Source organism: Lytechinus pictus, chromosome 12 (assembly GCF_037042905.1).
Source record: "Lytechinus pictus isolate F3 Inbred chromosome 12, Lp3.0, whole genome shotgun sequence".
In the NCBI taxonomy this organism is placed as follows: domain Eukaryota; kingdom Metazoa; phylum Echinodermata; class Echinoidea; order Temnopleuroida; family Toxopneustidae; genus Lytechinus; species Lytechinus pictus.
The window spans coordinates 5564945-5591151 of NC_087256.1; the positions used below are offsets into that span (position 1 = coordinate 5564945).

Below are 26207 nucleotides of genomic sequence, written 5' to 3' on the forward strand. Positions count from 1 at the left end.
TTGTCCGCTTTTCTAACATCGCACGCCCCTTGCATATGCAAAATATAATATTATTTTAAGGGTAAATCTTACGCAAACTGCATTAATAAAACATTCAAGACCAGATTAATGTTCATGTAGTAGAAGCAGCAGCAGTGGTAGTAATATTGGAAGTAGCAGTAGTAATAGTACAGGACTACTACTACTCCTACCACTAATACTGCTACTACTACAACTACTACTACTACTACTCCTACTACTCCTACCACTAATACTGCTACTACTACAACTACTACTACTACTACTCCTACTACTACTACTACTATTATAATCACTACCACCATCACTAGTATAGTAGTAGTAGAAGTGGTAATAGTAACAGAAGTAATTCTACAATTATTGCTACTGCTACTTCAACTGCTGTTTCTACTACATGTACATTAATCTGGTCTTAAATGTTTTGTTAATGCAGTGTGCATAACATTTGCCCTTAAAATATAAATACTACTTCCCTTGTAACTGGGACAGAAGGCAATTGCCATAGTTATTTAGTTAACCTTTTCTGTCCCAAATATTTTGATTTTCTTCTAAATTTGATACTAAGGATCTTGACCATATCATAATTAATCATATGACTAAATATTTTCCAAGGTGAATTACTTTGTTGGAGGAAAAAATAAATTACACAAGGAATAGTGTGATGTCATTTGTTCTAAATATACCACCTATTTTATATATATCAACATTTTGTGCAAATTTTTCAAGACTTCAAAATGTCATGAAGTTCTTATCTTATATCCGATTCGGATGAAACTTTCAATGTTGTTACACTTGTTTGATTTTCTTTATTTATTCAAATCAACATTATCTTTTCATGGACTTCACCTTTTAGTAGGCCTACTGCAAGACAATATGTTCTTTAATTGTTCTTATCATTGAGACAAACATTTAACAGCTGTGGCTTACAACTAATTCAAGGAGACAACAAAATAGTCCACAAAATAATAAGGAATTTTACTCCCTAATCAATATTCTTTAATCAAATATTATTTGATGTTCTATACAGTGCGGAAAATAAACAATTATTTATAATAATTATATTACAAACATTATATAGTTCATGTGAACAGTTAAGCAATATTTCTCACAATATAGTCAATCAAGAATATAAACATGATTTGAAGCCATAACTCTAAACATAGTTTTGATAGAGCAAACTTACCATTATCTGTCATATACAAGAACATAAGAAACTCTGTTCTACCATATGGATGAAGTAATAACACACACTCTTTAAAATGTAAGATAAAATTCATTACCAATGACATTCTAAAAGAATTATAAATTTCTGTAGAAGTGAATAAATACTGGAATTATAAAAGTGACAATTTCAATGCAGCCTAAGACACAAATAGTTTACTTGAGTACTAGAGTTTTAGCAACAACAGCTACATATATCAAGACCTCATCTATCAAAGGGTTGTGACTGATCCTATCAATAACACTATCGGAATGCGATCAATATCATCATTCTTCATCAATATGGGTCTTGACTTTGTGTAAAAAAGAGCATGTTTGTAAATCAATTATGCTGGCAAAAGCATTCGTCTGTGATGTTTACAAAATAACCAAAAGGACTTCTACATTCTAGATGAGGCTTTCCTTAGTTGAGATCAATTAAAACCAAAATTCATATTGATTTTGATCTTAAGAGCACTTCTCATCTTTTGACTATACTGCAGCATACCTTTATCAAAATCAATCAAATGTTATAATGTAAACAAATATTTACTTTTAACTGTAAATGTAAATGTATATGTATATGCCCTCTAAATTGGGTTCATATGAACCATCAAAGAGATAAACATCAATGAACAACATATTAACTTGCTGTCTAACCAAAATTATTACATAAAGTTTAATACTAAATTTTAAATCTTAAAACGATTGACAGACATGAAAAAACAATTTGTGAATGATTTGTTCATGACGTTAATGATTGTCAAAGTACAAAGATTTTTTCTATAATTTGGCATTCAATCACAATGATATCAAACATTGGAAATGGGTTTCATTGATATATACAAGAAACGTAAGATAACAAATATCTTTACTTAAAATACATGCAGTATTGGAAAAACATTGCACTTGACATGTTCCTAAAATGAGTTGTTCGAATTTTGGCATAGTAAAAATATAATACACCAGCACACATTCTCAGAAAAAAATGATTCAGTTTGATCGCTTTAAATTTGTTTACCTAGAACATGCAGCTTATTACAAAAAATGCTGTCAAAGATTAAAAAAAAAGAATTGATCATGATTCTTCAGCACTTTTTTCCCTTATTGAGTTCGATATAGAAGACCATATACAAGGGAGCCCTTTCATAAAGCTGATTTTAAACTCAAACAAGAGTTTACGATGACCCTTTGTTGTGCTTTAAAATATATCCCTACATAGCTGACTAAGCACCATGTTCCAGGTATGTTTGAATCGTTTGTAAAGTCATAAGTATCTTGCAGAAAGCTTTATGAAAAACCATCCAAGCCCAATTACACAAAAGCTACTATTATTGTAACTTTGCAATCCGATGCCAAGTACCATGGTAATCAGGCTTGTTATCATGCTTCAACAACCAATCAAAATCAAAGCTTCAATTCAAGTTACCATAGTGGAAAATTCCATGATAGAAATGGTCATCAACCAATCAATATCAAGGATTTGATGGCAGTAACCATTTATGCCGATTTTTTATAGCAACTTCTATGTAATGGAATTTGATGAAAAGAAATATTCAACAAATCCAAAACAAATCCGAATGAGCAAGAGCATAGCTCGACCTTGATTCACAATGGTAAATACAGCACACTGACTTTACACATATTTGAATTAACAAAAACATCACCTAAATAAAAAAATAATGTACTCTATGTTTCTAGATAAAGAACATCTGTTTTGATAACATAACTTACAAATACATTTATAAGGACAATTTGATCGATTTCTTCAGTGCATATACAATAATTGAGCGAGAATGAAGGCACTAAAGTTAACTAGAATTTCCACACATTCTATACTGTTTATCATTCTTACAAAATATTACATGGTAATGATTTAAAAACAAGATGGGTTTACAATTTTCTTTAAACTGATGTTGCAGTTAATCATTTTCAGGCATTTTGACGAAGTGTTTGTTTGAAAACATGTAGTGACAAGATCTATATAGATTGATAGACACGACTACAGTGAAGTACATGTACAGGAACAGAAAGCATTAATGAGATACAATCATTTCAGAAGCAATATTGATATAACAACAAGAAATATAATATTTGACATGTAAGAGAACACATGGAATATGGTCGGAAAGAGACAAACACTTCCAGTGCAGTATCAAATCAAAAAATGTTTTTAAAACTGTTTAAATATTCAAATTAGCTATATTGAAAAAAAATTAAACATTTATAATTCATTTGTACTCGTGTTGGACCAATATCCATATTTAATAATTTTCAAAGTATGAACATAAATAGGAAAATTAACAACTGTTATGAATTTGAGGAGAAGAAGCAGAGACTGTGTGTTAAATATAGAGCTGCTACAAAGCCTTACTTATCTAGTTTGGTAGGGCAGATATCACAAACACATAAAGGCGACCTGCATGAGCCTTTATTTTACATGTTTCTTGAGTTGTCAATAAATCTCTGCCTCAGTGTTTAAAAACGATTTCACTATTTTTTTCTAGTTCACACTAGCAATAATCAAAACAAATTTTGAAGGTGTCACTGTGATTAGTTTGAATCATGCAAACAATAGACCAGCATGCAAAGAACCATAGCCTTATATCACTTTGTTTTGTTTGCAAAATAAACTGAAATAAGGTAAAGAATCATTACTATTCAGAACATTGGCCTGATCATCAAGCATTAAAATATCAACTACCTTGTATAGGATAGGAAATTCCTGCTCTTTAAATCCCCTTGGCACAAGCAGTCTCAGGCAAGGCATTCAATATACATTGTTTCCTTTTAATCAGGTATATATACAAATGACAATGAACAACTTAAAGGCATAGGTTACTATAACAAAAAAAAATCAAATTCATCCAGACACTTTCTAGATATTGCTGGCAGTAAAATCATCATTTACTAAATCTCCTGGGGGAGATAAACACAAGATAAGCTAGTGTATGGGATGCTATCAAGATGGAGGTGTTGCCAGTCACCTTATATTTCACTCTTTTGAAGCACTAATAATTATTTTGGCGGCACAAATTTGTTTTCTGGTCTTCATTTTTAAAACATATCACAGACACTGGTGTCAAGAGTGGCCTTGCAGCTCAGATTTTAAATGTAAAACCAATTTTAACTTCTGCCTTTAACAACAGCTGACAGGTCAACTCTCACAATTGCAAGATGATGGTCGAGAAGCTCAATTGTGGAATTAAGATGTTGCACAAAATAGGTTAAAAAGAATGATAACCATTTAACTATTCAGAGGGGGTATTTCATTAACTATGATATTCTCGTTTAATACAAGGTGCAAATTACAAAGGGAATGCTTGAAGCTTGTACATTCATACAATTCTATATCTATCCACTGGAATGGGCGTAAGAATCCCCTGATGACTTCATAAAAGATCAGCACACAACATAAAAATACAACTTGTTGAACAAATTAAAGCTGCAAGAATTGCACATTGGATTTGAGTTGGTAAGTGACTGGCCAGGAGCACACATCAGTCTTAAATCTTTTGACGACCAATCAGAGTCTTATTTATCATCTACAGAGTGAACAAAGAGAAAATAAATGTCATTAGAAAGGTAATATTAAGTCAATCTACTAGCACTTAATAATAGGTGTAACAGACACTTCGGGGCTAAAAGCTTTCATAGTTACCACTTATTATTATCAATTAATAATAATAAAGATGACAATAATAATAAATTGAACTTATGTTGGGCTAAATCCACTCTGTAGTGCTCAAGATGCTTTTCAAGAAATTTTAAAGGAAATTAAGAAGAATTGAACAGAAAGCTTAAACATTATTTGTTTAATATCTCCAGGAAGGCTGTTCCATAACTTAGAAGATGATTGGAAATATTATCCCCCCCCCCCGCCCGGGTTTTGGAAACTTAAAGGGTAACCAGAGAACTGGAATTGGAGGATCATATGCTGTTATTAACTAAATAATCATAATAAACATTACCTCCCACCTCTTTAACTTCTCATTGTTGTCTACCTCCTCTTCATTTTTTTTCATTTGTTTGTATCCAAGGCAACCTCTCATACGCATGGCAACAGAGCCTTTTCAGTTGTGGCTCCTATATACTGGATTATCCCCCTCCTCCCTCCTCACGATTTTCCCTATCCTCATCAATCATTTCATTTCATTTGTATTTGGTATACTCACCTCTTGTCAAGTTCTTTTACTTCCCTAAGATGATTAGAGCTTGGCTTCTTTTTTCTTTTTTTCTTTGATTTATCTATAAAAAGATAATAAAAAAAGATAATAAAATACACCATTAAAAATCAAACACATGATCCTAATTAATCATCTAATTTCATTGCAAAACAAAAGGAAGCCATGTATTGCAGAGTTTCATCAGGGAGTACGCAAATAATGAAAACATAAGTTTCATGAAATAGGGTACACTCTAAGACCCTATTTTACTTGTAATTGATTCTGCAGAAATTTTTATTGTTCTCTTTGAATTTTAAAATATCTTCTCAAATCAACTTGGAATCAGATTTGACTACATCCTTCACAATATACAAATTACAATTTAATTCATTATTTATAGTATACATCTTAACAATATGTTAATAATGTCTACATCTTACAATAAGTTAGATGTACAGTTCGAGTCAGAATTTTTTTTTTTATTAAAATAACGCTTTGTTTAAAGAGGGAGATTAATTTTGTAATTATTCTTGCATATTTAGTAATTCTTCCTGCTTCTTTTGATATCACATTTGTTGGGATATTCACGATTGACTAAACAGGAGTGAATTAAGCTGACAAAAATAATTAAAAAAATAATCTCCCCCTTTAAACAAAGGGTAATTAACAAATTGTAAAGTTTTTTCTGACTTGCAATGCATTACAAAGTTATGTTTTACTGTAGATGAACATTCACAACTGAATATGCGCCATATAAACTAAAACAACTTCAGCTCTAAAAATCAAAGAAAAATGCTTTTCAAGAAAGGCACATTTGGGACTTGCCTTTGACATGTTTAATGCATTTATAACATCATTCAAATACAATTCTTTATGCAATATGCCCTAGATATTTTTCAATCTAGGGCACATCATTAATTTCACAAAACTAAACTCAATACTGACAAGAATAATATATCTTACCAACTATATTGTGCCGTATCGGTTCTAGAACATCAGGTCGCTGTCTTATCTGATCTTTCCCTTCTTTCCAATGATTTCTGGTGAGGCAATAAACATTTAATTTAAAAAATAATACACAATGTCATGATGAACATTTCATTATTTTCCTACTACACTCATGCCCCCACCCCATCTCTCTCTCTCTCTCTTTACCTCTCTTCACTCTTTGCTTTCTCTTTTAAACTATATACTTCTTAAATTAAAATTCTTCATTTCATTTCACCAATTTTTTATAATATTGTTAATAGAAAAGTTGTTAAAAGTACATATTCATTAAAATAAAGTATCTTAGAGGAGGAAATTGAAATATATTCTTACATTTCAAGGTAGTGAAACAAATTAGTAAAGTATGATATACATGCATATATATATATTTTTAATACAATGTTTGTTAAATGGACTATCTTCAGATGTATAGGTCAGACTATCGACAGAATAAAGTATGAAATAACCCATCAGATGATTAAATAAACAATTCAAAATAATTTTGTCAAGTTACGAATTTCCACAACAAAAAAGTAAAAAAATAAAAAAAGACAATCGTTTATAGTTGGGGTGGACTTAATCTTTAAAAATGTTAAATAACAGAGGAGACTTTTCTTACTCCCATGATTCCCATGTGAGAGATGATGATCTTTGTTGAATAAACCCAGCAGGGAGTGGTACTGATAGCTCACCCGGTGAATCTAAAAACAAAACAATCAAACAAATAACAACAACAATAATAATAATAACAATGATAATAAAAAAATAACAATAATAATAATAATGATGATGATAACAATAATAATAGTAATACATAACATTCATATAGCAAATAGAACATTTCTAAGAACTACAAACTATTAGCGCCCCCCCCCTTAAAACACCTTAAAATGGCAAATGCAATAAATGGTTTACCAAAAGACATGAGTGCTATATAAAAGATGTAATATTGTATTTTCACTATCTCTAATACTGTTAAGGACAATCATTCTTTTTTAATTATCTCTTCCAATTTATGATTGCACTAAAGTAGAGAAAGAGGGAATATTGACCAATGTCATATATTTTTGTCAAACATGGACAACTAATCATAATTTTTGGCTTCAGAATTTTAATCAATTCAAAGAAGAAATCACTAAAGAGAAAGCACGAATCCTTACTAAGCCTCCCAGATTTCACTGAGATGGGTAGCCAATGAGAATCATTTTTTTTTTCAATCATATGATCATTTTCTCTTAAAAGGAAGAGTTAATCCCCTTACCGAGTCTCCTAGGTTTTGCTGAGATAGGGGCAAGTTTCGGACTGTTTGGTCGTCCCATGAACCCATAGTGATCCAGACTAGTTGAAGCTCGTCCACCAGCCGATCCTCCAGATTTCACCTGCTTATGGCCCCCTGATTAAGAAAATAAACAGATATGAGAAGGGATTGGTTCAAAGACTTATTTAAATGAAAATTGAGTTACTAATATCAGATTATCACTTAATCTTTCATTCAATGTAACAATAACAATTATGTTCATATAAAAAGGTCAATGTTTCTGATGATATATTCACAAAATTTGTATAAAAAAAGAAAAGAAAAAACACAAACTTTAGCTTCAATAATAACAAAACTGCAATAACAAGAAACCAAAAATAGAACCCCTGAATACTTATAGACATTTTCCTTAAAACAATATGGAGATTCACAACTATTTTCTGTCACAATACTGACAAGATATAAAGCAATATGATTTTTTGAAAATAAATGATTTTTCATAACTTATAATGACCTGTAATTTGAACTTATACAATCAATGTGACAATCATTATCGTGTGTGAATCTGTGACAAACAATGTACTTAAGATTGATTGCAGTAAAAATTAATTGTAGATTCAGTGTATTCTCGATTCTGTATAAGTACAGGCCATTGGTTTGGGCATATCTTCATGTTACACTCCAAAGGAGAGCCAATCTAAGAGGCTGTTCTCACTACGTTCCTAAAACTAGTTTACTGGAAACTAGTTTAGTGGAAACTAGTTTAACGCATAGTGAGAACGGTCGAAGCGGTCTTGGAAGCGATCTTCCAAACCAATTTGGAAAACCACCTCGCGATGTAGTTTCCAAGATTGCTTTGCCTCGTTTGACTGGTTTTAGCGTAAGTGAGGACACAACCGTTCTTCGGGAAGCGATCTTCGCACATTTTGAGCGCGCTCTCCACACGACAGGTGTAGAATGTCTATGCTGCGGTTTCGAATTTCGCGCGAAACGTGTCACCCCACTGAGAGCGTTTCCACAGCAACAAGAGCGCTTTACATAAAGTGATTTTGAAAACCACATTTGTGTGATCAAGTGGGAACGCTAGCAAAGCGATCTTCCAAAGTGGTTTCCTGAATCGGTTTCCAGTAAACTTTTAGAAAGCGTAATGAGAACGGCCTCTAATACTTCACAGGAAACAGCCCCTTTCAGTAGAACAGAAATAAATTCCATTACCAAAGCCACAACCAGCACATTTCACAAGGCATTAAACAGATCAAGAACGGCGCCTGCTTTTTAGGACAGCCAAGCCCTCCTTTATTACAACGTTTTAACTTCATCCCTCTCCCCGCATACATTCTAAATCCCAAGTCTGAATAATTCATTAGTGTTACATGCATTGCACATTAACAACTGAAAAGGTAATAGGATTCAAATTCTCTTTCACTTTTGGTGCATATAATTACTATACCACCTAGATGCTTTTAGCAATGTGATGACATCAATTTACTCAAAAGGGTGGAGTAGAAAGAAATATTCCACTCATTATGGCCAATCTGCGATTTGTGGAATATCTGCCTATTAAAAGTCTTGAAATATTTCTGGTTTTGCATTCTGGCCATCCAATATAATAAAATATAATATGATATGATATGATATGATATGATATGATATGATATGATATGATATGATATGATATGATATGATATGATATGATATGATATGATATGATATGATATGATATGATATGATATGATATGATATGATATGATATGATATGATATGATATGATATGATATGATATGATATAATATAATATAATATAATATAATATAATATAATATAATATAATATAATATAATATAACATAACATAATATAATATTATAATGTAATATAACATAATATAATATAATCTATTAATCTAATATAATATAAGATAAGTATTTCGTAGAACTGAGGACTAAACCACAAATGGAGTTACATCTGGGTTTATTTATGAAAATGACATCCAATAAATTCAAAATCCATTTCAGACTCCTACCTCCTGGGCTCTTCTGTGCCTCTAGGATTTCCTTAGCTTGTTGTTGAAGAACCTCTGCGTTTGGCAAAGCCCTAAAGAATGGCTTGACAAGGAGTGAGGATCCATCATGTAGGTTTTGAATATTTATTTTTGGAGAGTCTTCATCTCTACCATCCTTCCTACCACCTACAAAGACAAAAGATCAAAGTAATAATGATAATGATAATAATGATAATAATAATAATAATAATAATAATAATAATAATAGTAACTAGATTTCAATTCGTCATGCGGACGAATTAGGTGGTCTGTCGTAGAAAGATAAATACTAGTAGATAAACGGACATAATTATTTAAACAAGTGAGTTGATATTAGATTGAAAGATAAATAGCACTCAGATAGACATACATATTTAAACAGATACACATAAGAAAGATAGATAAATAGATAGATGGATGGAGGGATAAATGATAAGTGGATAGCTTGATAGAAGAAAGGTAGATAAATTATATCTTTAAATATATAGACAGATAGATAGATAGATAGATCGATATAGAAATATATATGAACAGATAAATATGTATTAGATAGACATTATAGAGATAGTTAGATAGATAGATTAGATAGATAAATAGATAGATAGATAAATAAATAGATAACGATTGATGAAAAAAATTACGATGATGGTGAGGATAATGATAATAATGATTGATGACAAATAAGATGATGATAACGGTGATTATGATATTATATGTACAAAGATGGACAGACAGAAAATATATCGATATATTTATTGATAGATAAACAGATAGAATAACATATTAAACAGATTTAATAGATAGATAGATAGATATTAGATAGACAAATAAACAGACATAATTATTCAAACAGATCAATAGACATTAGATTGAAAGATAAAAAGATAGACATACAGAAAGACATAAATATTGAAACAGATAGATGGATAGTCGGATAGATAGATAGATGGATTGGAGGATGTATAAAATATAGGTGGATAGATTGATAAAAGATAGATATAGAAACATACATAATAAATTGAAAAATATAAATATTTATTAGATTGAAAGATAAATGGATAGATATACAGATAGACAGACATATTCAAACAGAGAGATATACGATAGATAGTTAGATAGAACATAGATAGATAGAAAATACATAGATAGATAGAGAGACAGACAGACAGATAGACATACAGATAGATAGATAGATATATCATGTAGGTAGATAGACAGATAGATAAACAGACAAACAGACTTATAGACATATTCAAACAGATAGATATATATTAGGCAGAGAGATAGATAGACAGACAGATAGATAGATAGATAGAAAGATAGATTTATAACATGGAAAGCGGATAGATAGACGGATATGATTAGATAGATATAATATGAAAAAAGTAATTATGATCTGTTTTATTTGGCAATATTTTAACTATTATTCATTGGAATTCTTATAAATGATCGTGCGCATAATAGTAAAACAAAATCATGTTCACCCTCGGACTCGAACCCCTGCCCGCATGACTGAATGAGATGCAAGTCTGACGCCTTACCGATTGAGCTACAATATTTCCCATAGACTTTACACGTATGCAAAATACGAAAATCTCAAATCCAATTTTGCAAGTGAAATACGGGCATGATCCCGGCATCTGATCGGAAAATGAAGGCAACATTCATGAAAGCTTAAAATCTCAGCTACGACATACTAAAAGCTCAGTGATAACTGACAAGAAAAAATTGAGATATGGCTCACGAAATAGAGAAATGTAGAATCTAGTTTTGAGAAAAAGTCATGTCCCATAGAGATTACACGCAAAATGACATGCCTCTATTATTTGCAATTTCTCAGGATGATCCGTTTATCAAAATGAAAAATATAGGCAATAACTCAGAAAGAGTAAGACCTAAGCTACACATATCAACAATTGGGCAAAAAAATTGACCAATATTCACGGAGTTAGAGCCAAATTTGCATAATTATAATGACGTCATAACACGCAAAATGGATATTTTGACTTCCGACGCCATTTTGATGACGTCATAATATATGTTAAGGCGACCACACACCTTACGACTGGTCTGCGACCCGATTTTGGAACAAATCGCATTTTGCTCATTTTCTGAAGATGTGAATGGAATATATCATTTTATTTGAGGTTAAAATTAATTGAAATAATAATATTATAACAATTTTGAAAGATTGCAAGATTTTGGTGTTAAGTCCAAATTAGTTTCAAATCGTAGCCAATCGTACGACTGCTATGACGTCATTACGACTAGATATTAAATTCACGTTTATTCTAAGAAGGATGATAGCATAGTCAGGAATTTGATCATAGGTATTCGTACAATGATTTAGAACATTATACAGTAAGATATTCCAAGTCTCAATATTAGCATCAAATTCTATTACATTTTATTCTGAAATCGGGTCGCAGACCAGTCGTAAGGTGTGCGGTGGCCTTTAGGGTCCAATGAGACATGAAATCATATGTATGATTCAAACTTTATCGAAATATGAAAAAAAATTGGGGATCCCCATTCGTTCTGAAGAGCTACAGTAAATTTTTAATCTTAGGCATGTTTTTGCCCATATAGAGCCTATGGAAAGAGCTCACGCGCACGCGTGCTGCAAACTTTAATGGGTGCTCATTCCCTCATTAATGATCGTAGAGAGCTGATCGAGGTATCAATTTGATCAGAATTATATCAATAATAGATAAGCATAGAAAAAAAAGCGAATTTATGCTGCGTAACGCTGTTACGCACGAAAACGCGCGCACATACGTGCGTGCAAAATGTTGAAATGCTTAAAATGACCTGAAACGTACTCAAAATTAATTATAGGCGATTTTGAGCATTTTTTAATTTTGACAAGCGCGTCATGACCTTTACATGACCTTTGATGACATTGACAGACGACCTTTGACTTAAAGTTTATTTGATATAAATATGATTGACTATTGATTATCCGTTATGTAGATATGATCAAATTAAGAATTTTACAAAATGGCGCGTAGATGACGTCGTCATGACCAGATGACCTTGAAAAGCTACGTAGCGCGTCTCTATGATAGACTTTATATATGACGAAATATTCAGCAAAATTGATATGGCCGATTCGGAGAAAAGTTGGCGACAAACATAGGTGCAAAAAATAAATAACTAAATAATAAAGAAAATTCTGACGAAATTAAGAGGTGATCTGTCAGAGACAGACCACCTAATAATAATAACAATAATAATAATAATAACATTTAGCAACATTTAGTGGCAGATCAAGGATTTGAAAAAGAGGGAGCATATGCAATTTTTAAAACAGAGGGGGCAAAGACAATTACTATCTTAGATATAATAATAATAATAGGTATTTGTATAGCGCCATCCAGGCGCCATCTATCTAGAAACAATCTATTCCGAGGTGCATTGTTGTTATTATCATTATTAATCCGGCTTCGGCTCGAGCTGCCTTTCAGCACTAGTGCATCCAAGGAATGAATCCTGCCGGGTACCCATTCACCTCACCTGAGTCGAGTGCAGCACAGTGTGGACAATTTTCTTGCTGAAGGAAAAACACGCCATGGCTAGGATTCGAACCCACGACCCTCTGTTTGAAAGGCGAGAGTCAGAACCACTAGACACCACGGCAAGCCCACACTAATAATATCATTGAGAAATTTTGTATAATATAAATTATATGCAATATGCCACTGAATATTTAATACAAATGTTTCTTAGCCGCGTTAGTGCTGGATTTTTTTGACAAGAGATTTTAATACATAAGATGTCACGAATTCTCTGCCTCTGGTCACATTTAAAAACAAATTAAAGAATAAAAATCCTCACAAAAATTGTTGATTAATTATTTTCATTCCCAATAGTGCATATTCACTTGTGCTTTCCTTTAATCACTTTCGACATTATTCAACTCAGCTTGCTACATGAACATTTGTTTCACAATTGTTTATATATAGCTGTAATTCACATTTGAATCAAATTTTATCATACACAATATTCATGAAGAAAAGTTCCATAAACTTCAATTATGCAACAAATAAGGATTTACCTGATTGTTCTGACATTAGAAAGTGCATATATTCATTATTAAATGTTTGTCTTCATCCATTATTAATCTAAGACATCACTCCTAGATACGCACTCTCATCTAAAACATCAATAGCAGCGGATCTATTTCTGATGCTGATGACTGAGTATGCATCAAGTCCTGTAATAGATGGATAAGCAAACACACAGCAGACAGAATTTCTGTCACTTATGAGATAAAAAAAACACAGTGAATAAAATTACCTGATCCATTAGTTACCATGGTAACCTGGCTTTGATGAGAGCTAAGGGAGAGGTTATCCAGTAAGTCCACATGCTTTGGGGGAGGGTAGCTAGAACCTATATGCGGTTCCGACACAGCATGTTGCAGTTCACCTTCTGCAAGCTGTCTCCTTCGCAATTTTCTTCTATTCAAAATTTGCGTGTCATGATTTGTTCTGCGGCGAAGATCACTTGAGGAGTTCTGATCATCCGAAAGACTTAGCCCAACAATGTCACTAGTTCTTGTTAAGTCTGCATTTTTGTTCTTGTCCTCCAAGAGTTTGGGATCACTCGTCATTACATCAAAACCTATCGCACCTTTTGTAGATCCCAGCTTTGCGGCTTCATTCTTTGATTTCAGTATAGATTCTGATTTCCTTGCGCTGCCCTCCTGTGGCAAACCACTAAATACATCTTGAAAGTTTCCGTCCTGTTTGTTCTCTCCACTGCTGTACTGTGATTTAGCATTCTTTCTTTTGTCTAACCAACTGGTAAGAAAGGCAAAACGTTTCTTCTTCACCCCATCTTTGGTTCCTTCCGATTCTGTAGGTTCTTCCGTCTCCTGGCCGAACCCACATTCTGTCCCTTTGAGTAGTTTTGTTGCTTCGCTCTTTCTGGCCTGGATGCTGTACTGGTGTGGTGTGCCCCCATCAAGGTCCACAGGTGAGGGACATACCCCTAGTTCCAGAAGCACCTTGACACAAATGACATGGCCTTTGACCGCTGCCCAATGTAAGGGTGTCCTGTTGATGAAAGTAAGACAACAAAGTCAGACATACAAACAAATGGGTCTGAATAACTGTGAACATACTACATATCAAAGAGACAGTGTGTTAAACATCTTGCATTGAATACCTGCAGAAGTAACATTATGACGCCTGTGCTTCTCAACCAATCAAAATCTAAGAAATTTGTCAGATGACATATGTCAATGGAAATGCTCTCCCTGTCAACAAGGCTTAGAACACAATGCAATCTCTATTTGACTGCTAACTTTGAAAAATAAATTTCCTATCAATATTTCCTAGGCAAAGGATGCCTTTATACTTCATTGGTATGACATACTACAGGTCTATAGCAAATCATATATTGAATCATACACCCAAAGGCTAAAAGCTTGCTATCATCAATCATTTCTATTAATTTATTAATTGTCATCTGTGTTTCTCTACAGACAACAAAACTGAAAAGGTTGTATTGGCCTGCATCAGGATTAAAAACCAATTCATCACTTTGAAAGCTGTGGAGACTTTAAATGCCAAAGCTGTATGATAATTGCAAATTTGATCACCTTTTCATTTGAAATTAACATGAATATCAGCATTTTCACACTACCAATAAAATTTCATTCACTTTTACATCAATTTTAACCCATCTTTGATAGAAGCATGTTGATTGTAGCTTTATCTGGTCTACTCTTAGCCATGAAGACCCTGCTGCAAGCATTATGTCAACTGAGTTCACCCACTGCTGTTGTGGTGGCAGCGGTGGGATGCATACCCACATCATCTAACTGCCCAGAAACAATTCGCAATTACATGGTATACAATCAATGATCAATCACATATAATATCATTATTGACTGGGTAGGTACTCCACTCAATACTTTGATAAGTAGTACTTTATTAAACATATTCCTTAGCTTAGAAACTTGTTCAAAATTGTGTTGAATTAAAAATTCAGCCTTTTTCTTTGTAAGGGAAATCAAGCCCACACTCTTGAACATTTTGACCATTACACTGCCAACGCCAACAAATGTATAATTACCATGTCTCATCAATAGTCCAAATGTGCTGCATTGCACATCTCTGCAGCTCATGATTTAAAGGTAAATTCAGGATGAAATACTTAAAAACAACATTCATGAATAAATACAAAGATTGGTTAAGCATGACATCATAGTAAAAATGAAAGTAAGATACTAATTTTTCTGATTTCACCATACATTGAAATGAAAACCAGCCCCAGGGCATTTACTGCAATGCAGAAAATTATATGATCAAGTGAAACTAATGTTGCGTTTAATTTTCAGAGTTCCTTTTGATTACAACTCCTTCTCCAACAGACACCTGGAAGGTGCTTCATAAAGCTTTTTGTATGTTACAAGTGACTTTATGAACAACTGGAGATCATTTCTTGTGGTAAATGATGTACACCAGATTTTCATTGGTGGTGATTTAGTTCCGAAGGATCAACAATAAGAGTCAGTTCATAGAGTCATTCATAACCTACATGCAGCTTTATGAATTACCCATCTGGTGTGGAACTAGCTTTGTGAGATAGCCAGAGCTAACATACCTTTCATCTGGATCTAAGGCTTCAAAGTCTACATTGGGAATCTGAGCAAACTCTAACAAGATTTCATGGTGCCCAGCAGCAGCTGCCAGATGAACACAAGTCTTTCCTGTAGCCTCTGTTGAGTTGATGAGTGGGGCACCCCCACTATGGCACTTGGCCATGACAGAACTGCAAACTAGACATCCGTTCTAGGAAGACATAAATGGAATTAAAAGGTTCTTTTGAGAAATTGGTATAGAATATTGGCTTAGTAAAATACATTCTGGATACAGCAGGGAGAGAGCAAAAAAATCATGAGACTCATGCTCCATGGAGAACAAAATTATCCTAAAATCCTTAAATGGCAATGAAATTATCTTCAGGAAATGGTTTAGATGGTGAATTATTGAATGCAGGTTTTGATTTTCTATAAAAGTAGTAATTGTGATAGCTAGGAACTGAAATGTGATCAGCCTCGAATGATGATTTGAGGGGGGGGGGGGGTAAATGATACATTTAAAACCTCCTGTTTTCTTTCATATTGGACATCTGCAGGCAGTTTACATTACATTTCTGTCAGCTATAAACCAAAATGATTACTACCACTATCTGGTTAGGCCTGTGGTCGCTATCTCAGGTATTTACTTCTGAAATAATGCAATTAGGGATAAGCTAGAAAAACTATTCGGATCTTATTGAAACGCCTTTAAGAATTTGATTTGATGATGTCCAAACTAATGTAAGACACAGAGCCTTGGTCTAAGACAAGTCTCATGGCCGTTGCCATTGCACTTGTCTGTTGTGAATCTGGGAATCTGGCATATATCGGACATAACGAAAATTCATTGTAACATTGCTGAAAAAAAGTTATCACATATTTGAAAGCGATTATTTCATCCAATTTGTATTTTTTGTTTTGTAATATGAAGTAAGTGTTCCTAAGTGGATTGATGTGAGAAATTGTGAATAGTCCGTTTGGTCAGATATTCTCTCATGGTATGATGAACGTGTCTAGTAAACAAACTGAACATATATACTTCTTACTCTGCTCCCTGGAACTCAAATATTTGCTAGAAAAAGACACCACACTGTTAAAAAAGGAATATTCAAGTATGGTGAAATGGTATCCATGACAACAATTACAAGGGCTGTTAAGTGCACGTGCAGAGGCATAATGTGCATGTGTGTATTAGTGGGATGATAATTGTAATGCTTAAAAGGATAAATCCTGTCACAGGCTTATTCTATAAAAGGAGTGATATTGATGCCAATCAATAAAGCCAGAGAGACTGACTCCGAGCCATACAGAATGCTTATGTCCATGGATTCAATGGGATTGGGATGTAATGTATATTCATGAAGGTAATGCATTATCTATTTGACCAATCATAGTGGTCCTTTTGATCTCCAATCCAGTGCCTACATCTAATAGGATAATGAGTTAAGTCATCTCTGGCTTTCCATACTTTAACACCCCTAACAAGACACTAGAAATTACCAAAGTTTTCTTTGGGCAAGGTTTGGGAAAACAGCTTTGGGAATTTTTGGCTGCATGATTTACTTTCAAATTGCAATTATACACATCTTGTCAAAGAGCTATATTCTTCTTGCGTTTCCTGCCAATCAGTTCTGAACTTCAGATTGATTGTGACAGTTCATTTGTCAATTCATTCTTAAGTACAGACACGATCTAAATGCCTGGTTGAAAACTTGCTTTTCACCATTATGTCCCCCTCCAGTTTTCTCTTAAATAACTAACCATTTTTTAGTCAGATATTACACATTTCTTTGATTGTTAATTCTTCCTGTGTTGGAATCATAAAATTCATCAAATCACCATTTAGTTCAGAAACCATCCACATTTCAGGGATCAATTTCATAAAACTTGTAACAAATTATTGTAAAAATAGCAGAATTTTTTTTTTTAATATTGCGGAAGGTTTGAGAAAAATCTATTAAAGAATAAAAAAGTTATTAGAATCTTAGTTATTTGAACTGTGACGTCATATGCGAGCAGCTTTCTTTAATACACGGTATGGTAAAAAAATCAATGAAATGTCATTTTCTCAGAAAACTGAAACTGGTTTTTACTGTACCTTCAGTATATCAATAGGCAAATCATTTCACACCCATTGCTAAAAAACAAACAAAAATAAGTCATCACGAACCACTAAAAAGATGAAATTTATGCAAATTATATTACATAACATATGGGGCAGCTGCTCGCTTATGACGTCACAAATCCAAAACTTTAAATTTGAATAACTTTTTAATTGTTAATGGATTTTCCTCAAACCTTCACCAATATTTTTAAATTATTTTTTCTGCTATTTTTACAACAAACTGTTCTTCAAGGTAAACTTCCCCTTTAAAGGTAAAAGACAATAGTTGCAGCAAACAATTATTTCATGAGAAAGTCTTTTAAATCAAGGTTATTTGTAAAAAAAAATGAAATCTTAGCTCAAAATCAATAGTTCTGATGATCACTAACACAGAAAAGCATATGTGGGACAGTTTATTAATATTGCTTCGAAAAATACCTGACATTTTATGAAATTCCTTGCTTATTTTGCTTATTTCTCAGCAATTACCCATTTTCTATGCTTTATATCTAAAAAAAAATAAATAAAGCCAAAGCATCGTGAAAGATAAGACGATCTCATCAGACAGCGTATTCATTTGACTATTAATTTGTTTGTCCTGAATATCCGGAAAAGTCCTGAATTTTTTAGTTTTCTTATTTCTCATTCTCCCAAAGTGACAGCTCTCTGTTGTCCATTATGTTTTACATATGAAGGAAAGAAGAGTTCAATTTTTTTCTTTGATACAAATTGACAAATATATTTCCACATTCAAAATATTGGGGAATACAGCTCACTGAGCTCGGAGCTCCTATAAATAATTTGAAAAGAATCTAATCTGTGCAAAATGTTTTTCAAAATCTGTGGACAAACCCACTGTACAATGTGCTGCATTGACATTAGTTGATTGAAGGTTATAGAAATTCTCAAATCAAATGGATTATGAAAATCTTATCACATGTTGATCACCTCAATCTTGGCAAAATTAATATCTAAATTCTATGAAAACACATTCCTAATTAAAGACCTTGCCACCAAATATACATTTCATAAAACTATGTTTATAGAGGTTTTGAATTCTAAGAAGCTCAAAGGTCAAGTCCACCCCAGGAAAATGCTGACTTGAATAAATAGAGAAAATCAAACTAGCATAGTGCTGAAAATTTCATCAAAATCGGATGTAAAATAAGAAAGTTATGACATTTTAAAGTTTCGCTTATTTTTCACAAAACAGTGATATGCACAACTAGGTGACTCCGTCGATGATGTCCATCACTCACTATGTTTTTTATTGTTTGAATGATACAATATTTAATTTTTTATAGATTTGACAATAAGGACCAACTTGACTGAACCATGTAGTATTAAACAATGCTAATTCCACATGTTCAGGGAGGAATTAATCGTTGTATCACTTGACAATGAGGAGAAAATTAAAATATTTCACATTTCATATAATAAAATACAAAAGAGATGGTGAGTGGATGACTTCATCAGTCTGCCAATTTGCATACCAGCCAGGATGTGCATATAACTGTTTTGTGAAATTAAGCGAAACTTTAAAATGTCATAATTTTCTTATTTTACATCTGATTTTGATGAAATTTTCAGTGATATGCTTGTTGTATTTTTCTCTTTTTATTCAAATCAACTTTTCGTTGGGGTGGACTTGTCCTTTAAGCCCCTTTCACAATTGGCGCCTCACTCGTGCAATAATTTTTTTTTTCGAAAATATTTTTTCCGTCCTGTTGTAGAAGTGTTGTCTTTGAGTCGCAAGCAATATATAAAATCGTATGAGAGGTGAACGACCACTGCACCAGGATACAACAGTCGTGAGACGTAATCGTGCGATTATTTTCATGTTTCCGGGTGCAACAGTCGTACAACGGCTGCAACGGTTGAACGATGATGCGACCAAGTCGCACGACATATGCGTTTTGTAGCGCCATATGTCGCGCGACCTAGCGACCCGTTGTACGACTACTACAACCGATCGTACAAGGCTACGACCCATTGTGTGACACACCGCACCACCTGTCGCGCGAGGTGTTGGCCTATAAATACGACACGCGATGCGACTTTCTTCATTACAACCGCTGATGCCTGACGAGACGCTGCTACAGTGAACAAGACACAACCAAAATACAAGCATCGGCAAGGCCCCAAAGAAGTCAAGGAAAAAGAGGAAAAATCAGCCTGATGAGGAGGAAGGGCCCCAGCCTATACCCGTGGCCGAGGAGAAAGCTACTGCTTCTGTCATAGCTGGTGATGAGGGTGATGAATTTGGTGAAGCCCAGACCGAGGATGATGAAATGCTGCAGGAAGGGGGCCAAGATCCACCAGCCGCCGCCAGTGATGAGAACAACGTGACAGATGGCCATGCTACCTGCGGTATCACCAAAGCCATGGAGCAGGAGCTGGCCGAGTTTTTCGCTGACAATGAGTTCATCTACGACAAGAGCAAGGTGGACTTCAAAAACTCTAAGAAGAAGGAGCGCAAGTACATGGAGATGGCGGAAAAGCTGGGAGTCACCGGTAAGTAGTAGCTGAAAAATATGCACATTCCGATTTATTGATGATGTTTATTAGTTAAACATGCCAATTTTTTGGATGTTGACTAATTTCTTGCTTCTACATTTTGTATATTTTCAGTGGCCGACATCAGACTATGGTATAAAAGCCAGAGGACCATCCTGGGGAAGATGAAGACCGCTGGAAAGAAGAGTGATCAGAAGGCCATCGTCCTTACCCCCAGGCAGAGATGGGTCAATAACAACCTTGGTTTTCTGACGAAGCACATAGTCCATCGGTCACAGGGCTGCCAACTGGGCCACCTCAGTGGCCGAATTACTGAAGCCGCCTCCGACGAAGAGGGTTTAGATGAGGAGGGTCCAGATGCCAGCCAAGCACCCAGCTCCAACCAAATCTCCAGCCAGGGGGCTGCACCTCCCAAGAAGAGACAGAAGAGGGGGTCGCCCACCGATGTGGACAAGGCCCTCCTGGAATTCATCAGAACATCCACCGAGCAGACGGCCATCCGGAGCCAGGTGGATGCGGCACTCACCCAAGGCGCTGACGAGAGACAGGCCTGGCTAGAATGGATGCTGCAGGCCGTCCGCCCACTCCCAAGACCCCTCTGGCGAGAGTTCACCAGGGACACTTTCAACTTGGTGAGCCGCTACTAGGATTGGGCGGACCACCTTTCCACCACCCCAGTATCTCGCCCCAGCACTCCCCAGATGATCCAGCCACTCAGGCCTCAGTCAGCGCCGATCGGCTTCACCCAGGACGCTCAACCTGCTTCCTTCCTTGGGATGCTCGGGCCAAGTAGCACCTGGACCCCTCAGAACCCTCAGGGAGGATTTCAGCAGCCCAATTTACAGGCCCCCTTCCAGCAGCAGGCCCCCTTCCAGCAGTAGCGTGCCCCCTTCCAGCAGCAGCACCCCCACTTCCAGCAAAAACAGCAGGCCCCCTTTCAGCAGCAGCAGCAAGGAGGCAGCAACAGCGCCAACACATCAATCATCACCCAGTTGAACTTGTCAGATGAAGAAGATGAACAGTGAACTTTTGTTAGGATTGTTTTTATTGTTACTTGACGAACTCTCTCAACTCAAATTATAATTTGACTATTTTGGAACATTTATTTCAAACTTTTTTAAACATTTACTCGGTGAATAGAATTCATTTTCGTTAACAAAATGTCTTGGAAAAAAATATAATTTTTAAAACAACATGATTAATGACAATATAAAATTTGTTATATCTGTACATCTTTTTTATTCTCATAAATCACGTTTTTTCAAAAATGTTCTTTTTTTTATTTCAAATACATGCTATTAAAGGAGAATCAACGTTCATTATTTCAAACATTTCATTGTCAAAGAAATTTTTATTTAAAATAAATGTTGACATGATCATTCATTTCTTCTTTGAAATGATTAATTCCACTAAATCAAGGAAGCAGCAACAGCGCCGTCACATCAATCATCATCCATTTGAACTTGTCAGACTTGTCAAATAAAGAAAATGAACAGTGAACTTTTGTTTGGATTGTTATTGTTACTTGATGAACTCTCTCAATTTAATTTACAACTGACCCATTTTGGAACATTTATTTCAAACTTTATTCTAAACATTAACATGGTCAATAAAATTAATTATTGTTAATAAAATGTCTTTGAAAAATATATATCATGTTTAAAACAACATGATTAATGACAAAAGAAAATATGTTATATCTGTACATCTTTTTTATTCTCATAAATCACATTTTTTCAAACATGTTCTCCTTCATTATTTTATTTCAAACACATGTTATTAAGGAGAGTTAACTTTTTAAATTTCAAACTACCTTTCGATGTAAAAGTAATGTATGTTTGAAATAAATGTTGACATGGTCATTCATTTCTACTTTGAAATGATTCATTCCACAAAATCATGATCGAAGTTTACATGCCATTTTTATGGCAGAGTCTGTGCTGTATCCCAAGTAGTGCGCCAAGTGGCAGTCCATATCATGTGTTGTTGCCAGGGCAGGCTTCCAACTGGACTGTTGTAGTAGTGCTTCAGGTAAGTTCTCAGCTTCTTGCCCTCTTTGTTTGCCTGGTAGCCTCCGCCAACTCGTTCAACATCCTGCAGAACTGCTGCGTTCCTCCATGCCCCAGGGATGTGGTTGCCCAACTCATCTTCATGGTCAACGTCAATGTTCTGAAGCCCAGGAAAACGATCTCTCATTAGGTTGTGGAGGCACATGCAGGCCATAATGACTGTCCTGGCTTTTTCTGGATCAAGCTGTAGGGTACTCAACAAGCATCTCCAGCGATGGGCAAGGATGCCAAAGCTGTTCTCCACCACACGGCGAGCCCTCGAGAGACGGTAGTTGAAGATTCTCTCCTCGTCGGTCTGCTCACGGTTGGAGTACGGCTTCTGCATCCATGTCCTGAGAGGGAAGGCGTCGTCCCCAATTAAGAAGTAAGGGGTGTCTCGGTCATCATCTGGCAGGGGCTCTGGATCTGGCAGGCCAAGAGTATCATTCTCCAGTCCACGTCTCAGCGGGCTGTGGTTGAAGACCTGGGCATCCGATGATGAACCGGGATTACCAACGTCAGCCCAGAGGAACTTGTAATTGCCATCAACTAGGGCCAAGAGGATGAGGCTGTAGAAACCCTTGTAGTTGTAGTAGATCGTACCAGAGCCTGGTGGATTTCTGATGGCCACGTGTTTTCCGCAGACATGATGAAAGTTCCATCTGTCAGCGTAAGTCCGTGCCACTTCTCTCCATTCATCTGGGGTAGTTGGACAGGAAAATACTTCATCTTGGTATTCACTGATGATGGCCTGGCACACCTCTGGTATAAACAGAGAGATGGTATTATGGGCAACACGGAAGGCATACTGCAGGGTTTTGTAGCTGTTGCCAGTCGCAAGATATCTCATGGTGATGGACAGTTTGAGCCCAGGATCCAGTGGCTGCCGGTAGCGATAGGACTTCTCTATCCTCGGAGTGATGCGCTGCAACAGTTCAAGGAACGTTTCTGGTGGCATCCTCATGTAGTTCAGGAAGTCACCCTGACATTCTCTCTGCAACTCCGTCATCAGATTATCATACTGTCCAAACAGCACACGTCTCTCAATCCATGTCTTTGACGTCTACGGATGAGTAAGGCCATCAATATGACATGTCTGTCTTGAACGTTTTGGATTTGCCTTCTCAGACCTAGCAAATGCAAGAGCCTCCCAGGAGCTATTGGTCGAGCAGCAGCCATGTTTACAGTATGGATGGTCCAGACATTAGGGATGAAAGCTCAGGAGTTCTCGAGCTTATATTGGGGGTGAAAAAAAATCGTACAACGTTGCAAAGGGGGCAAGACAGGTCTTCCAATAGTCTTAGGGTGGTACAACGGACTCGTACGACAGGATGCATCATCGTACAACATGAAAATACTCGTGCAACACTCGTTCGGGGTCTTACGAGTGCGTGCAAAGTCGCACAACACTCGTACTGCCTGTCGTGCAATTATTTTTCATCGCGTCAGTCGCTCAAAATATCGGAGCAGCACGGTTTTTTTTCCCGACCGAGATGCGACCATTTTGTCGCATCTGGATCGTACAATAAGTGGTACAACGGCTACAACGAGTCGTACAACGGGAAAAATTTCGAGTCGCAAGCCGTTGTAGTCTGTTTGGCAACAATTGTGTAAGGGGCTTTAAGTAGACGTAAACCCATGGAACAGGTTAGCTTGTATGAAAGCAGAAAATTCAAAGAATAAGATAAACAAAAGTATAAGTAAAATTGTAAAAGCCATAAGAAAATTATATGGCTATGCATTTGAATTATAATAAGATCACTGATACTATGTAGATCCTCCAGTTGGCAATGCGAACAAGATGTGTGATGTCATACAAGTACAACTCTCCCCTTTGGACACTGAAAAAATACCCTAAATCATTTCCTTTTTTGTTCATTCTAATGGACAAAATAATGCATCCACAAAACGAACACACACTCTTGCAACAGACTAGATAAAAGAGAAACTTTAAGTGAAATATGTACTAAAGTACTTGGGAAGTATGTGTGATCACAGATCTTATATTGCCAATGCGAGGATCTAAATAGCATTAGTCATCTTATACCCCTCTCATACTGCGCTTTTCCCCGGTGAACTTTGCCAGTGAAGTTCGCCAGCGAAGGGGAAAGTGTCCAGTATGAAAGGTAAACAAGAGAACTTCCCCGGTGAAACTGTTTGCCCGGCGAAGTTCGCCGGTGAAACTGTTTGCCTGGCAAAGTTCGCCGGTGAAACTGTTTGCCCTGCGAAGTTCGCCGGTGAAACTGTTTCCCCGGCGAAGTTCGCCCATAAAACGGCCAGTATGAAAGCTAACCGGAGAACTTTTCCTCTTTAATGACATCAGAGGTCATTTTTTTTCCTCCCAGAAATCCCCTGAACTGAGATTCCGCGCGCTAGCTAGCTATTATTTCCGTGGCTAAATGTGGAAGGCCACACTTTATGAGCGATTCAATAATTTCGTAGAGTTAAATACCCTTGAACATACAGTTTGTTTTATTCATTTGTATACAGAATGCCCACCAAAAAGGAAACATACAACATTGATAAATATCTGACGTTCTGACTTTGGATGAAAATTGTATTTTTTTTTAAGTTTTAGCGGGAAAATGTTAAAAAGTCATATTTTACTATGTTCATATCTGCAGTAGATTGATTTGGACCCCATGGCATAAAGATTTCAATCAACTGCAAATTAAAAATGGTATATCAATGCCACTATTTGCAGTTGATCATTATAGTCCCCTTGCAAGCCCATAGCCAGGGGGGTTCAGGGATTCAATTGAAACACCTAGATTTTCCAAAGTAAGAAAAATAGACTACGAAAACAGTTTTTAGGGGACGAAACACACTAAACATTTTTGACTGATAACCCTTTCTTTTACTTGGAAAATTTTTCTGGGACGAAGGTCCAACACGTAACATTTTGACTGATGATCCTTTTTTTCTTTTTTTTGTGTGTACCTGTCAAATTGTCACATTTTCAGCCAAGGAAGACAACTAGGAACCAAACTCCCTAATTCTCGCTACCCCAAATAGGAACAAAAATCTCATAATGCGCGAGACGAGATAATTTTCATTCCGTCGGGTCGTCATCACAACTTCCAGTTCAGAGTCATGCTCGCGCGAGGTTCGCGATACTGAGTTTTCCACCACGCTGAAATTGATGCCAATCAGCGTAATATGTACAGATTATAATACTTTTTATTTAATTTGGTCAGTTTTGATTCCATTTGAATTATAAATAAAAATAAAAAATATATCTGACGTGAAAATAATTTTTATTTATGTTTTTATTTGG

General features: G+C 35.4%; 2 protein-coding genes across 2 annotated transcripts; both read right to left on the minus strand.

The window, feature by feature from the left end:
* Positions 1-995: 995 nt before the first annotated feature.
* Positions 996-16468, minus strand: LOC129272871 (uncharacterized). The gene is made up of 8 exons (XM_054909960.2): positions 16285-16468; positions 13969-14729; positions 9652-9816; positions 7633-7764; positions 6991-7072; positions 6348-6424; positions 5394-5466; positions 996-4763 (listed from the first exon to the last, which is right to left on the minus strand). The coding sequence occupies exons 1-8, from the start codon at positions 16443-16445 to the stop codon at positions 4760-4762; spliced, it is 1455 nt and encodes a 484-aa protein (XP_054765935.1). The 5' UTR covers positions 16446-16468; the 3' UTR covers positions 996-4759.
* Positions 16469-22805: 6337 nt separating this feature from the next.
* Positions 22806-23939, minus strand: LOC129273232 (putative nuclease HARBI1). The gene has a single exon (XM_054910258.2). It carries the CDS (start codon positions 23937-23939, stop codon positions 22806-22808), a length of 1134 nt encoding a protein of 377 aa, XP_054766233.2.
* Between the last annotated feature and the right edge of the window lie 2268 nt (positions 23940-26207).